Raw genomic sequence first — 14,254 nt, 5'->3', positions numbered from 1 at the left:
GGGGAGTCAGAGCAAGTCAAAAGCTTACCGCACAGCAAGCAGCGGGAAGGGTGGACTGAGGCCGTCAATTCAGCTTGAGAATGCTACAGCAACGCTCGCACACCGTGTCTCGTACAGTCTTGCACCTCTTCCACCGTCGACACTCATCGATAATGGTAGCGCTCGTCGCTGTCGATACTCGGGCTCCGCACCGGCCGACTCCTGCTCCTCGTGCGGTTCCTGACACTCCTGCTCAGCGAGCGCAGCCTCTCTCGAACGCCGCTGGGCCTCTCGACATCCCTCCCCGACTCTCGAACATCATCCATGTCTCTCCCACGCCCGGGATACGGTCCGGCAGGCACAGCATACGGATCATCCACGCTCCTCTTCACATACACCTTTTCCTCCTTGCGCTTGGCGTACTGTCGCTCCGCCGCTTGCGCTGCAATGGCCCCGACCAACGCGCCTCCAATCGTGCCTATAGCACCGCCTCTACCCAGCTTGTGTCCGAGGAAGGCACCGCCAGCTCCTCCCAGAATGTTGGTCGCTAATCCCCTTTCTCCTTCAGACGCTCCCAAAACATCGCGCCCTCCCTTCTTCGGATCAGAGGGATACCGCAGCGCCTTCTCCGTGATCGTCTCCTCGTCCGAATACCTCCTACGACCCCTTCCGGGCCGTCTGCTATCGTCGTAATCGTCATACCGATCATCATAATACCCGTCGTAGCTATCCTCTGATCTGCGCCCTCCATACCCTACCGAAGATGGTCTGCGACCATGCGTATAGTTCGCCCGCGACCGCTCTTCCCACTCTTGATACTGCGCTTCGGCTTTATTGTCGTCATACGGTGCCATTTGGTTACCCTCATGCGGTCGAGGCTCGCTGGGCGCATACGGCCGGTTCAAGTCTCGATCGCCATACGTGTACTGGCTTCGCGGCGGACCACTCGTGAAGGACTCGCGCGAAGAGTATGCATCATGGTCGCGGGGATCGTAGGGATACGAGTCTGGAGGAGGGCCAGCACGGTTGTATGCTGTGCTGTCTTGGTACGGTACGTAACCATGCTCCCGCTGAGGTGGTGGACCTCGTTCGAATCGATCGTCATAGCCTGATGCGGGATACTGGTTGTAGTGACCCTGGCCCGGCGGAGGCCCATTATTACTGCTATTGTTGTAATAGTCTGGACGGGAAGACATCTTTTATGACTGGGGTTGCTGGGACGGGATCGTTCTTACACACGTGGAGGATGGCGGCTACGATACCTATAACATGCTCTACCCACACTTGCCATGGCTGCTGCACTGCTGGCATCGTCCACTAGCACACGTCATTGGGCTTGGAATGCGGTCGTACTTGATCCGCGCCAGCTGAGCCGTAGTATGATTGGCGGTGGGGAGCTCCGATGGAGGCGCGGCTGCATTCTGCAGAACAGCGAACCAGGCTATGACGCAGGGCTCAAAGAGGCCAGGCCCCGCGGACCTGTTCCTATCATGCGTACCAGAGACCTGCAAGTGTATCTGATTGCATAGCATACGAGAGTATAGCAGCGCAGACAGTAGATGTAGAGGAGAGTTGAGGGGAAGGATGTACGGTTGTGCAAAGAGTAGAAGAGGTAAAGCTCGCGAAACGCAAACACAGCATGGGTATCATAGCGGCCCATGTGAGACAAACTCCCCCAAAACCCTTCTTTAAGTCGCACCAAACATACCGCAACAAAGAAACAGTGTGTCGCAACCTCGGATCCTTGGGAACAAATCATGTCTCGCCTTTCATAAAACCACCAATATCCCGCAGAGGCAAACATCTTAGCACTCCAAAGCAGACCGCAAAACAATGCCTTCCTCGCAAAGAACATTCCCGACAGGGCCTCTTCGCTTCAGCACCTTTATGCCAGACCGTCTGGATTCCCCTCTCATTACACCACACACAAATCGCAGACTTCGCCGTCTCCGGAAGTCGATCACTGCACCAGAACTGCAGAAACTTGACATATGCTTTCAGCGTTTTTGGTAGGTGCTTGCCATGAAAGTAGATCGGTGTGCCATTGGATTCGTAAGATTCTACGACCTGGACTTTCCAGACGATGACCTTTTCAGCCGAGGTTGAGCGGAATGCGACGCCGTAGGTGGGGATCATGTCCAAGTTCTCGAGGACGCGGTGTTCGGGTTTTCTTTGTCTTGGTTCTGTTGTGGTTGTGACATCTCGTGATGAAGACGCTTTGGCACTGCGTTCGCGAGATGAACGATGCTCGCGGGAAGAGTGCTCACGGGAAGAGTGTTCGCGAGAAAAACTCGCTTTGCTGGACGATGCACGATTGGTGTCGACCCAGTGAAGAAGATCTTCCATCTAATAGGTGTAAGCGATAGTTTTTTTCTCACATGTGGTGGCTTGGGTAGGGCTTCCACCTATGGCTTTACTCACTGCTTCGGATATTTGCTTGCCTGCTTTGCGTTCTGCTGCGAGTTCTGTTTTCAACAGTTCGATTTTGGCGTCTTTTTCGTCGATTTCGCCAGCTTTCTTGGAGAGTTCGTCGAGGAGAAGTACAGCGTCGGCTCGCGCTCCATCACGACTGGCCCGGAGATTCAAGATCTCGTCGCGAACGGTTCTCCAGAAAGATTCCAATTCTCCACTTAAATCAGGCTGGTCCGGTTTTGAGGCCGGCACTTTGGCTGAGGGTAGTTGCAACGGAAGTTGAAGTGCTTCGTCAATACTTAGCAGGTCGGAGGGTGCCAGAGAAAGACGTCGCGACATTTCGGCAAGTCCGTCGAGCATCTGTTCGATGCCAGGTGGGTGAGTCTCAGATCCATATCCCTCGTCTTCAGTGCTTCCTGTATCGCGTCGTTTCTCGGAGCACGGGCTATTCATCCTGGAATCTTCGTATTCGAGCAGAAGCTCTGGGATGGGCGATAGTGGTTCGTGGCGTGACATTTCTTGCCCATACACTTCTCGCATAAATGTGCTCGCCGCACAGCAGACCACGCTGCGAGAGGTGGCTGCCTTCTCAATGAACTAGCGTCAGTCTCTCTCCTTGCCAAATGGTTGCGGTGTGTGTTGGGAGCGAAATTTTCAACAGTGCGGAGTGAGCGGAAATCACATAACAACAACCATGTCGGAGCAAGGACCGCAACCAACAAGGAGGCGCCCAGAAGGGGAAGGAACAGGTGCCCAGGTCCACAGCAACAGCGGCGATGCCTCTCTGTTTGCAGCGCAGGGATCTAAGGTTTGTGGGGTAGAGCGAGCGGTTGAAGGCATCTCTGGTCGAGGCAACGGAGCTTCGAGGTCCAGCTTGTCAGACCATCTGGAGGGTGCTATTTATGAAGATGAGAGATGAGATGGAAAACTTCGGCGCTGGTTTGCTCGGTCTGTGCATAAAGAGCTGCGGCACAAGCGAGGTGGCTCGCCTTCTAGAACTCTTCCTGCTCTCGGAAGAACAAGCCGAAGGATATAATGGTGCCGTAGATGAGGAGGCCGCCGATAATACTCATAATCATGGCCGGAATCTTGATCTGATCGCAATGTGCGAGGACGATTGGTAGTGCTACAGTGCTGTCAGTGCATGTCTTCTTACCGTTGTTGGGAGCGGTTTCTGCTGTGTCGCATGACCTACCAATGCCCATCACCACCAGGAAGCCTGTCAAGAATCTGCCCAGCTCGACTATGCTGTTGTTCCCGCTGTCCATGAAGTCATCGTGCGCTTGGGCTTTCGAACATATCCAGTTCGGTAGAGGTGCGATTACGTAGGTTGCGACCACGAGCAGTGTGAGGTAGGATTCGAACAGCGCTGAGGAGAGGATGACGAGGAGGAAGCCAATCGCCAGGATCTATTCTCCCATCAGCATAGCACGGGTATGTATCTCCCACTAGCACATACGAAGGAGAGTACGATAATGGTCTTGAGCCCAGCCATAGCCATGCCTGGCGGAGTTGGTCGGAGATGTGTCGCGGGTGTAGCTGCCTGAGCGAAAGGTTCGTGGGCTCTAGAGTCGTTTGCGATGGCACTGCGTGATGACGGCGGAGCAGGCGGTGGTGGTGGACTGGTGCGGAAAAGAGGTGAGGTGTGTAGCGGAGGACTTGACGTCGCCAACTTGCGCGCGTGTTTCAGTGTATGAGGTATGAGCTGCGCGTCCGTGCACGCTCCAAGAGTGAAGCTCTGAGCCGCCGCGTCGCCCAAGCTGCCTGCCGACACATCAATCCAAGCGACAACATCTTCGCCGCATTTCCCATCTGCTGCTCACACACGACTCATCCTGGACTGATAGCAACAGAGCAGCAAGATGTTCAGAAACAACTACGACAACGACTCGGTCACCTTGTACGTCCTCGCAACACCGATGGAAACAGCACACATGGCTAACTGCTACGGGCAGCTCACCGCAGGGCCGCATCTTCCAGGTAGAATACGCCCAAGAAGCCGTCAAGCAAGGTTCCGTCGTTGTGGGCATCGTCAGCAAGACGCACGCCGTGCTCGCCGCTCTCAAGGTACAGCCCACTCCCACATAGAACACTGAACTCACACTCATCTATCTTCTTCCCAGCGCAATGCCGAGGAACTGTCATCCTATCAGAAGAAGCTCATAGAAATCGATACCCACTATGGCATTGCTCTTGCTGGTCTCGCCTCCGATGCCCGCGTCCTGTCCAATTTCATGAAGCAACAATCGCTCGCCTCACGACTGACCTATGGCCGACCCATCGCTCTCTCCGAAATCACATCACGTATCGGCGATCGCGCGCAGACAAACACACAACACTACGGAAAGCGCCCCTACGGAGTGGGGCTGCTCATTGCAGGCGTGGACGCAAAGGGACCGCATCTCTTCGAATTCCAGCCGAGCGGTGTGACGCAAGAGATGATTGCATGTGGTATCGGTGCGCGGTCACAGATGGCGAGAACATACCTCGAGCGGAATTTGGACGAGTTCGAGGGCTCAAGCAGAGAAGAGCTGATCAAACACGCCCTGCGCGCTCTCAAGGATAGCTTGAGTCAGGACAAGGAGTTGACTGTGGACAACACCAGCCTAGGGGTGACAGGCGTGGGCGAGCCCTTCAAGCTGTACGAGGGACAAGAGCTTTCAGGTTGGTTAGAGACGACGTTCGAGAACAAGCCTGAGGGAGGTGAGAGCACGGAGGGGATGGAGGTGGATTCGTGAGCCGGCTATCGCAACGCATCGTGGGTCTGCTGATCCCACTCGCATGACACGAACCGAAACCGAACATGATAGAGTATGAGTGGAACCGGCGCCTCGTATGAGCTATAGACGCGGCACCGCATGTACCATATGAATGAAGTCGCACTGCGACACATGATCGACATGTTAGGCAAATTCAAGAGCCATGAAACACTGTTTTGAAAATTGCGATTCAAAATGATTGCAAACCGAAATCGTCTCACACGACACTCCTACCAAAGTCCCTCTAACTCCAAGCCACTGTGACCCCCTTCTCCGCACTCTCCAATGCCAACTCAATCAGTCTGATCCCATTCCTCGACTCTTCCGCTTTGACCACAACCTCCTTCTCCCCTCTCACCGCAGCCACAACATCGCGATAGTAATCCACATAACACCCTCTCTGACTCTTCACCGTTCCGTCAAACTTATTCCCTTCCAACCTCGTACTCAACCACCCATGATACTTCTCCGGCTCAACCCCAAACTTCTCCTCATCCGTCACCGACACCCCATCAAAAAACTGCTCAATCTGAGGATCTTCGCCCGTCTTATGGAATGTCCCGTGTGTGCCCAGAACACGATATTTGAGGATCTTGTGTGTCGGCAGTGGAATGACAGCTGTGGTTTTTATGGTCACGAGGAGGTCCTTCTGATCACCATCGTACTGTAAGATGATGGTGAAACTATCGTCGGCGCCATTCTTCACGAGGAGAGAGCGCGTGAACGCTGTGACTGATTTCGGGACGCCGAAGAGGAGGAGCGTTTGGTCGATGGAGTGGGAGCCAAGTCCGTACAGGAGACCTTCGCCAGGTTGGGCTGTGGCATTTTTACTGTTGTGCATCCAAGGAGGATTGTCGACCGAGTAGTGGTTTTCAAATTCGGTGATTTTGCCAAAGGACTTTTGATCGATTAGGTGTTTCAGTGTGCGAAAGTCGGAGTCGTAGCGCCGGTTTTGGAAACACGTTAAGATTTTACCGGTCTCCTTGGAAAGAGCGATGAGCTTGTCTGCTTCGGCGGACGTGATGGTGAAGGGTTTTTCGACCACGACATGTTTTCCAGCCGAGAGGGCTTGTTCGGCAAATGTGGAGTGCGTGCTATGACCGGTGCAGACGATAACAAGTTCGATTTCGATGTCGGCGAAGAAGTCTTCTGGTGTACGATAGTGCTTGGCTTGAGGATAGTCTATGGTACAATGCTTGCGAGGTTCGTCGCCTTTCGGAGCTTCTGCTCTTTGGAGAAATGAGTAGACCTGCAGGTCCGGGTTGGGGAGGATGTATGGCAAGTGAAAGGTGTTTGTTGACGAGCCGTATCCGATGAGTCCAACTTTGATAGGTGCCATAGTGTCTTGACCTAGCGTAGTACCGCTTGAGAAAATGTCCGGCTCTCGACTTCTTATACCTGCCTAAGCGGCCGCTCCAGAGCTCAACTCCGCACCGCTTTAGCCTAAAGGTTTATGAATGATTCAAATGTGCATGGGCTGTGTTGTGAAGCACGCAATCCTGAAAAGCAGATGGCGGGTATTCTCCTGGAACCCGGAGGCAGGCAAAATCAGTTATGAGAGCATGTTAATGTTTTGACTTCATTCGATGAATACAGAGCGGAGTCTTCCAGCTACTTCTTCTTCGCAGAAGACGAATCGTCTGAAGACTTGGATGTGCCAGCCAGGAAACCTGCCAAATCGAAGTTCTGCATTTGCGCGGCTGCGCCAGAGCTGCCAGATAGCGGGCTTTTGGCGCTCATCTCCTCGAACTCCGCCTTTGCTTCCGGATCCACTGCGATGAATTAGCATAGAATTGGCGAGTGGTCTGTTCTTTGCAAACTTACTGTTCTCCATGATGTACGGCATGCCGACTACCAGCACCAAGGACGCCAAAGCCATCAGAATCATCGGACTCTTCAAGAAGCTGAGAATGTTGAAGCCGCCTCTTTCTTGGTAGAACTGCTTCTCGGCCCCAGCTTTGACATCAATCTTCAGTTCATCTTTTCCCGTCCCGAAAGACTGCCCTTTGTTGTCCCACTCGTTGCCTCTGAAAGTTGCCCAAGCACTGATGTTTTGCGAACTTTCGCCCTCACTTTTCGTGACATCCACTCTTAAAGGCGGGAAGAAGTGGTCCCGAGATTGTATTGTGAGCAGATAGCTGGCATCTGGAATATCTTCGAACAAGAAAGTGTTGTCTCTACGGATCGGAGCATCGTAGCGTACACCTGGAGGCCCGAGTAGCACTGCGTGGCTTGAGGATGGAAGGGTCGATGGATTCGGCAGCAGTTGTGATGGCGGGATGGAAACAGTCAACTTAGCCGCCGATGCCAGTGCGGCACATGCAAGGACGAGCGCGCTGCGTATTGATGCCATGTCGGTGGTGTTTGCAAGCGATGTCGCGAATCGATTGCTTCCAGGTCGACGTTTGACCTTCACCACGAGCACATGCCTTATCGCCCGCGGATCTATCCGGCAATCTTGTATCCTATTTACACTGTGTCGTACGAGATGCTCCTTTCCTTCACACTTGAAACCTCGCTTGTGCTTTTACTGACCGCTTTGTATTGAGCTGCATTCCGATATTAAATTAATTCTATGCACCATTCTGCATCTCTCCTATTCACCACGTTTTGCTCACCGTCTTAATCACAGCATAGTACAACATGATCGATTGACATATAAACGGCACACCCCTCATCGCAAGGCTTCGCATCAACAAGACAATATGGCATCTACAAGTCCTCTCCTGCGTCTCCCGCGCGAACTACGCGACATCATCATGCTCGAAGCAATGACAATACGCGCACCGCCACCAACAAGAGCCTTCCGAACAATACCTCCTCCCGGAACCGATGGTCAATTCTACCTATGGTCAGAACATTCCAACTGGCAATACCTCAACCTCCTTGCAGTCAATCGCCAAATTCGCGCCGAAGCAAACGACCTCACAATGCAACTCTACAACGCCAAAAGACTCCGCTTCGAGATCGATATCCTTGTCAAGGGATACGTTTACACGCCTAAATGGACGCTTCAAAATCTAGCCTTGCAGCCTGGTTCAACGTTAGATCTCCAAGTCAATCTTAAGATCCTCAGCACCGAAGCCTTTCGCGCGAATGACGGCTGGCCTCGTCAGCCAGGCCACATTTTTCGAACACTTCTCAATTTTCTCTCTCGCTTCCTTCATCTCGGTCCAACATTTCTAAACGATGACGCTCCCTTCTCCACGCCAGGGCCATTCTTTCTGCGCAATCTGCACTTGAACGTCACGTTCCAAGACGACTATACTCGTGCGACCCATGCTGAGACGGTCCGGGAAATCTGTCGGATGATGAAAGCTTTGAGCAAACTTGACACAGCAAGCAAATACATTGGCAGGATCCAAGTTGATGCTTCATGGCAAGTGCAAGGAGAGGATTTTCAACTGCAGCGAGAGTGGAATTTGGATGAGAAGTCGAAGCTGACTAATGGTGAGGGAGAGGAGCTCAGAGAATCTGACTGGGCCGCTCTGGGCTTTCATTTTGGAGATGCTTGGTTGCAGAAATATGCACACTGCAATGATCGTGCAGGATGATACCTAGCTGGTATTCGTGCGTCTATCAGCAATCTGGGCTGCTCAGTATACGGCGCAGATAAACGCCTAAAGGTAACATCAGGCCCAGCAGCATGGGAGAAAATGCACCTCTTTGTCATAATGGACGATGACCTGATATCATCCAATGTCTCCAGCCGATGCACCTCATGATCACCATCGCTTCGCTAATGCATAGGAACGCTCAGAATTCCTTCCTTGGAACGTGCAGGGCTTCCACCTGGAATACCCTAGTATCCACCAGCGCCGCATTGATGCCGTATGCCACAATCTCGTCCACTATGCTCTGTTCCTCGTGATTAGCTCTGCGTTCTGGGAACAGAGAGCTTCCCTACTTCCCCTCTCATCCAGTATAGCTGAATTCATGGATATTGTCGAAGGCAGCCACGGGCTTGCGTCGACGCCTCACTTGTTCCTGCCCTCTTTCAAACTGAGTTTTGTATGCCGTTTCACGTATTGCCTTCCGACATCTCCTCACTTCTGCCAGTCTCACTGGAAAGGATGCTGCTGCTATCTGATCCAGAGCTGCCTGCCTCCATGACGTATCCTTCAGTCCTCTCCACCAGACTGCGATAATATTCTTCGAGAGTCTCAGGCTTGGGTACAATCTTCCAGTCGACGCGTTGTAAAAGCTCAAGTTCGAGAGTTGCCAACTCCGACACCGGTATCCCCCCAATTCTTGCGTAAGTGGGGTTGGTCCAGAAGGAGTCGCTCAAGCCCTTGGCGGCCACGGTTGCCGCAGTTATCAAAAACCGGTGAACTGTGAGGCTATTGATCGTGAATGCGGGGTACATCGTGCAAAGGCGATCGATATAATACACCATGCTAAGGAGTATTGGTGGTGATAGCGTTGCATGCTGTATCAAACGCTGCAGGTAGTCTGATACACTGATCCCTGGAGGCGCTCTCGAGTGAAATCGAGTCAGTCTCCCGTCACGTAACGGGATCTGATCGTTGATGCGAATGAGCTCCATGAGCATATTGGAGACAAGGACTCCAAGTTCTTTCGTGCTAGCCTTCTCATATCTGACTGGCATAGCCTTAACAGATCCGGGCTCCGCTTTCGATCTTTTCGGAGCGGCGGAGTGACCATGGGTAGATCGCGCCTCTTGCAGTGCCGGCGATGAGCCACCTGTGTTCCCAGCGGGGTCTGATCGCGGATCGGGTTCCTCTGGCATTCGCTGTGTTCCATGTGGCGCGCCGGATGAGGCGCTGGCGCCGCTCATGGGCTCTGGCGACGAGTCTGGAGACGTCAATGTCTCCTTGCGCTTCCTCCCACTGCGCGCCCCAACCTCTGAGCCCGGAGGCTTCCCTACTGCGACAGCCAGCTTGGCGCCTGCCGTCGGTGGGAGACCGTCCGGACTGTACTGCGTGCCGGTGCTGACATACGCCCCGGCAGCGGCGAATGAACTGCTGTCGAACGGAATGTGCTTGTCGGGCTGCTGGGGTGCGGCGCTGCTCTGCGCATGTGTTCGACGCGGCGAATGGGTGGAGAAGGCGCGCGGGGAGTTTCGGGTCGCGGCGGCGGGGGAGCGAGCGCTGGACGCAGGGCCAGTGTACGACGCGCGCGGACTCGGGTGGTGGAAGGGGTTGCGAGGGGAGTGCGAGGGAGAGGAAGTTAGGGTGGACATGAAGCTGACGGGTAGACAGTGCAGTTCGAAGAGAACGGCCGAATCCTGGTCATGACTTGAACTGTGATAGGGCGGCGGCGGCGGATTCGGTGCCTGTGTCGTCTGGCAGCAGCGGCACGCCGGCAGCACGCAAAGGAAGCGAGCGGGCGATACAAAGAGGTGCGACGTTGATGTCGCGCTGCCTGTCGGCCTGCCTCTGAGACTGACGAGTATTCTGTGGCGACGCTAGCACGTGGCTGCGATCGACGGTCTGGCGAAACGGCGTTACTGCCGAGTGGGTTATCCCGATTGTGTTCCGTCGTGGGCTACATGTAGTTCATCGAGAATTTCAAGAGGGTAGTCTCTATGTTGCACCGAACTGCGGTGTAGCACTGCTAAGCGCCTGGTTTTCAACTGAACCGGAACCCTCACCCTCCCAGGTCACAAGGCACCGAGACTGAGCATGCCATCGCGACTACCCCACGTCCAGCAGCCACAATCATCAAGGTCGGCGCTACTGCATCGGCGCAGAATGAAACCGAGATGGGGACGAAACTCATATTCGCAGCACTACAGGCGGTTGCTCTTGTCCAAAGCATTTCAAAACCCCCCAGCAGACTGTAGCCTCAGTGGCACTTATGTGCTCGAAAGGCTGTAACATTATCTCTGGCATGTTCGAGCTCCAGTTCAGATGCCTACCCGAAGCCAATCCCTTGAGTATATTGTAATATGCGTACTCAGCGACAGGCATCTAGGAGCTCATATGAGCGATTGAGCGCCATAGCACTGCGGGCAGGAGGGGCAATTGCATCCCCGGCAGATGGCTTGAGATGCGCGAAGATGAAATGTGTGTTGGTGTAAATGTAGCAGCCATCGGTAAGGAAAGCACGTCTCATTGCTCAAAAGGCTACGTTTTCCAGCTATGGCGCCATGACTTCGCTCTTGGATCCATAATAGAGTACGACTGGCACAGAGGGACCAAGCGACCACAATAAACAGAATCCGAAATGAGTGAAGAGAGAAGGTAGAATTGGTGCACAGAATTCAAGGTTATAAGGAAGAGAAGGGCCCGCCCGAGCCAATGGGAGGAAAGAGCTTTCCACTGACACGGAAAGCTCCCTCCTCATGTAGGTAATCGACTTCTGAACGCTATCGCCTACACACCACGGCCACACGCCACTCTCTCCTCCCTCTCCCCGAGCACGACAGTGAGGCCAGCGTAACACAATGCGGTCCCATCTGTTGCGCTCAATACCGCGCACGCCCGCGCTGGCCGCCCGCAATGGCTCCCGGGCGGCGCGCACCTTTGCCACGACCGCACAACGCCAGGCCGACGTCGAGCTCACAGTAGATGGAAGGAAGGTTTCAGTGCCAGGTACGTGGTAGATATGGCTGAGAATATAACGTTGTCAGACTGACAGTGTGGTACAGCCGGCACCGCGCTCATCCAGGCATGCGAGAAAGCTGGAGCTACCGTGCCCCGATACTGCTACCACGAGAAACTCATGATTGCCGGCAACTGCAGAATGTGCCTCGTCGAAGTCGAACGCGCTCCAAAACCTGTAGCATCATGTGCTTGGCCTGTACAACCCGGAATGGTCGTGAAGACGGATAGTCCGCTTGCCCACAAGGCTCGAGAAGGTGTCATGGAATTCCTGCTGGCGAACCACCCATTGGACTGCCCCATTTGCGATCAAGGTGGCGAGTGTGATTTGCAAGATCAGAGCATGAGATACGGAGCAGACCGTGGGCGATTTCACGAGTTGAGCGGCAAGAGAGCAGTCGAGGACAAGAACATTGGACCTTTGGTCAAGGTAGGACACCGTTCCAGCAAGGCGTCGAACCACATGCTGACGCTTGTAGACATCCATGAACCGCTGCATTCACTGCACGCGTTGTGTTCGCTTTGCTAACGATGTTGCTGGCGCGCCAGAACTCGGCTCAGCGGGACGTGGAAACGACATTCAAATTGGCACATACCTCGAAACCGCACTGGACACTGAGCTCTCTGGAAATGTCATCGACCTCTGCCCTGTTGGTGCCCTGACATCTAAGCCTTATGCATTCCGCGCTCGTCCTTGGGAACTTGGTCACACTGAGACTATCGATGTTATGAACGGCCTCGGAAGCAACATTCGCGCAGACTCTCGAGGACTCCAGGTCATGCGCATCCTTCCCCGCCTGAACGACGATGTCAACGAGGAATGGATTGACGACCGAAGCCGATTCGCCTGCGACGGCCTCAGCACACAACGCCTGACTACGCCCTTAATTCGCCGCGACAACCAATTCCAGCCTGCCACGTGGGAGAATGTACTCGTCGAGATCAAGGACAAATTTGATGAGCTTCAACCAAAGGGCGACGAGATCAAGTTCGTGGCAGGTGAGCTCGTGGAGACGGAGACTCTGGTCGCTGCTAAGGATCTTGCCAACAAATTGGGCTCGGAAAACCTCGCTCTTGATTTCACTCAAGGTTCCAGCCCGGTTGCGCACGGTGTTGATGTCAAGACTAACTTCTCCTTCAATTCGAAAATTGTTGGCGTGGAAGAGGCTGATGTTATCCTTCTGGTCGGAACCAACCCCCGACATGAAGCTGCCGTGCTGAATGCTAGAATACGCAAGCAATGGCTGCGATCCGACCTCGAAGTTGGACTCGTAGGCGAGGACTTTGAATCCACTTTCGAGTACGAGAACCTTGGAGCCAACGCGAAAGACCTCAAGAGTGCACTCAGCGGTCCCTTTGGGGAGAAGCTCAAGAACGCACAACGACCATTGATCATTGTCGGCTCTGGAGTCACGGAACACAAGGACGCCAAGTCCATCTACGAGACCGTCGGCTCGTACGTCGAGAAGAACAAGGCTAACTTCCAGACCCCAGAATGGAACGGCTACAATGTTCTGCAGCGTGCAGCCTCGCGCGCTGGTGCGTACGAAGTCGGCTTCACCGTGCACAACCCAGAGACCACCAACACAAAAGCGAAGGTCATGTGGCTGCTCGGCGCAGACGAAATCGACGCTGCCGATATTCCCAAAGACACATTCGTTATCTACCAGGGACACCACGGTGACCGTGGCGCGGCCCTGGCTGATGTCGTCCTTCCAGGAGCTGCATATACCGAGAAGGGTGCCACATATGTGAACACTGAAGGCCGTGTGCAAATGTCTCGTGCAGTCACTTCCGTATATGGAGCGGCGCGGGAGGATTGGAAGATCATCCGCGCCGTTTCGGAAGCGCTTGGCCAACCGTTGCCATATGACGACGTTGAAGCCCTTCGCGACCGCATGGAGGAGATCTCACCAGCACTTCGAAGATACGACATCGTTGAGCCTACGTCAAAGGAACTACAAGCTCTCAGCAAGGTCCAGCTTGTTGAGCAGAACAAGGGCGCGACTGTTTCGGGCGAACCTCTCAAGAAGCCTATTGAGAACTTTTACTTTACAAACACCATCACACGATCATCGCCCACGATGGCGAGATGTTCAGCCGCAAAGGCTGCCAAGGACCCTTCAACGAATTTTCAAGCGCCGGGAGAACCAAACGTCACACCCTACTACGGGCCTCCCGAGCTTGCGGCGGGGGCGAGTGCTTGAGAGGGAGGTTAGTGTGAGGCGTTTGGGCTGTATATATTTCGCTCGAGGCGTTGAAAGAAGCAGCATGTATGTTATACCACGAATACAGCTTTCCCTGTGTGCACAAGCCCATCACAGGGCCCACCGAACAACACCTTCATCCTCATCAGGAACCTCACTAAGAAAGCAGCCATGGGCATATTTGCCAGCCATTCACATTTACGCCGAAGGGCGTCGAGCGTGAGGATCATTGGACGCCATCCAAAATCGAGAACATTGTCTGAAGCGGGTAAACACATTTGCGACTGATTTGGGATGGTAGGTAAAGTCTGATTGCCGAAAACTCCAACTC

The 14,254-nt window shown here is 53.9% G+C and overlaps 9 protein-coding genes across 9 annotated transcripts; 3 read left to right on the top strand and 6 right to left on the bottom strand.

Annotated features, from left to right (window-relative positions):
- Window positions 1-143: 143 nt before the first annotated feature.
- RHO25_004685 (uncharacterized protein) lies at window positions 144-1,175 on the bottom strand (the record flags this gene model as incomplete). The annotated part of the gene is made up of 1 exon (XM_023595606.2): window positions 144-1,175. The coding sequence occupies one exon, from the start codon at window positions 1,173-1,175 to the stop codon at window positions 144-146; it is 1,032 nt and encodes a 343-aa protein (XP_023457172.1).
- Window positions 1,176-1,734: 559 nt separating this feature from the next.
- RHO25_004684 (uncharacterized protein) lies at window positions 1,735-2,844 on the bottom strand (the record flags this gene model as incomplete). The annotated part of the gene is made up of 2 exons (XM_023595605.2): window positions 1,735-2,325; window positions 2,401-2,844. 2 exons carry the CDS (start codon window positions 2,842-2,844, stop codon window positions 1,735-1,737), a joined length of 1,035 nt encoding a protein of 344 aa, XP_023457173.2.
- A 539-nt stretch (window positions 2,845-3,383) lies between these two features.
- RHO25_004683 (uncharacterized protein) lies at window positions 3,384-3,892 on the bottom strand (the record flags this gene model as incomplete). Its single annotated transcript, XM_023595604.2, has 3 exons — window positions 3,384-3,517; window positions 3,587-3,800; window positions 3,851-3,892. 3 exons carry the CDS (start codon window positions 3,890-3,892, stop codon window positions 3,384-3,386), a joined length of 390 nt encoding a protein of 129 aa, XP_023457170.1.
- A 361-nt stretch (window positions 3,893-4,253) lies between these two features.
- On the top strand, window positions 4,254-5,129 carry RHO25_004682 (uncharacterized protein; the record flags this gene model as incomplete). The annotated part of the gene is made up of 3 exons (XM_023595603.2): window positions 4,254-4,291; window positions 4,347-4,458; window positions 4,515-5,129. 3 exons carry the CDS (start codon window positions 4,254-4,256, stop codon window positions 5,127-5,129), a joined length of 765 nt encoding a protein of 254 aa, XP_023457171.1.
- Window positions 5,130-5,394: 265 nt separating this feature from the next.
- RHO25_004681 (uncharacterized protein) lies at window positions 5,395-6,489 on the bottom strand (the record flags this gene model as incomplete). The annotated part of the gene is made up of 1 exon (XM_023595602.2): window positions 5,395-6,489. One exon carries the CDS (start codon window positions 6,487-6,489, stop codon window positions 5,395-5,397), a length of 1,095 nt encoding a protein of 364 aa, XP_023458015.1.
- Window positions 6,490-6,761: 272 nt separating this feature from the next.
- Window positions 6,762-7,503, bottom strand: RHO25_004680 (uncharacterized protein; the record flags this gene model as incomplete). Its single annotated transcript, XM_023595601.2, has 2 exons — window positions 6,762-6,922; window positions 6,975-7,503. 2 exons carry the CDS (start codon window positions 7,501-7,503, stop codon window positions 6,762-6,764), a joined length of 690 nt encoding a protein of 229 aa, XP_023458014.1.
- Window positions 7,504-7,909: 406 nt separating this feature from the next.
- On the top strand, window positions 7,910-8,704 carry RHO25_004679 (uncharacterized protein; the record flags this gene model as incomplete). The annotated part of the gene is made up of 1 exon (XM_023595600.2): window positions 7,910-8,704. The coding sequence occupies one exon, from the start codon at window positions 7,910-7,912 to the stop codon at window positions 8,702-8,704; it is 795 nt and encodes a 264-aa protein (XP_023458017.2).
- A 467-nt stretch (window positions 8,705-9,171) lies between these two features.
- Window positions 9,172-10,353, bottom strand: RHO25_004678 (uncharacterized protein; the record flags this gene model as incomplete). The annotated part of the gene is made up of 1 exon (XM_023595599.2): window positions 9,172-10,353. One exon carries the CDS (start codon window positions 10,351-10,353, stop codon window positions 9,172-9,174), a length of 1,182 nt encoding a protein of 393 aa, XP_023458016.1.
- A 1,206-nt stretch (window positions 10,354-11,559) lies between these two features.
- NUO78 (NADH dehydrogenase (ubiquinone) 78K chain precursor, 5-prime end) lies at window positions 11,560-13,923 on the top strand (the record flags this gene model as incomplete). The annotated part of the gene is made up of 3 exons (XM_023595598.2): window positions 11,560-11,707; window positions 11,764-12,146; window positions 12,196-13,923. The coding sequence occupies 3 exons, from the start codon at window positions 11,560-11,562 to the stop codon at window positions 13,921-13,923; spliced, it is 2,259 nt and encodes a 752-aa protein (XP_023458019.1).
- Window positions 13,924-14,254: the final 331 nt, after the last annotated feature.

This window comes from Cercospora beticola, chromosome 3, assembly GCF_033473495.1.
Source record: "Cercospora beticola chromosome 3, complete sequence".
NCBI lineage: Eukaryota > Fungi > Ascomycota > Dothideomycetes > Mycosphaerellales > Mycosphaerellaceae > Cercospora > Cercospora beticola.
The sequence above is the reverse complement of the archived record's forward strand: the minus strand, read 5'-3'. Positions and strand labels throughout refer to the sequence as shown.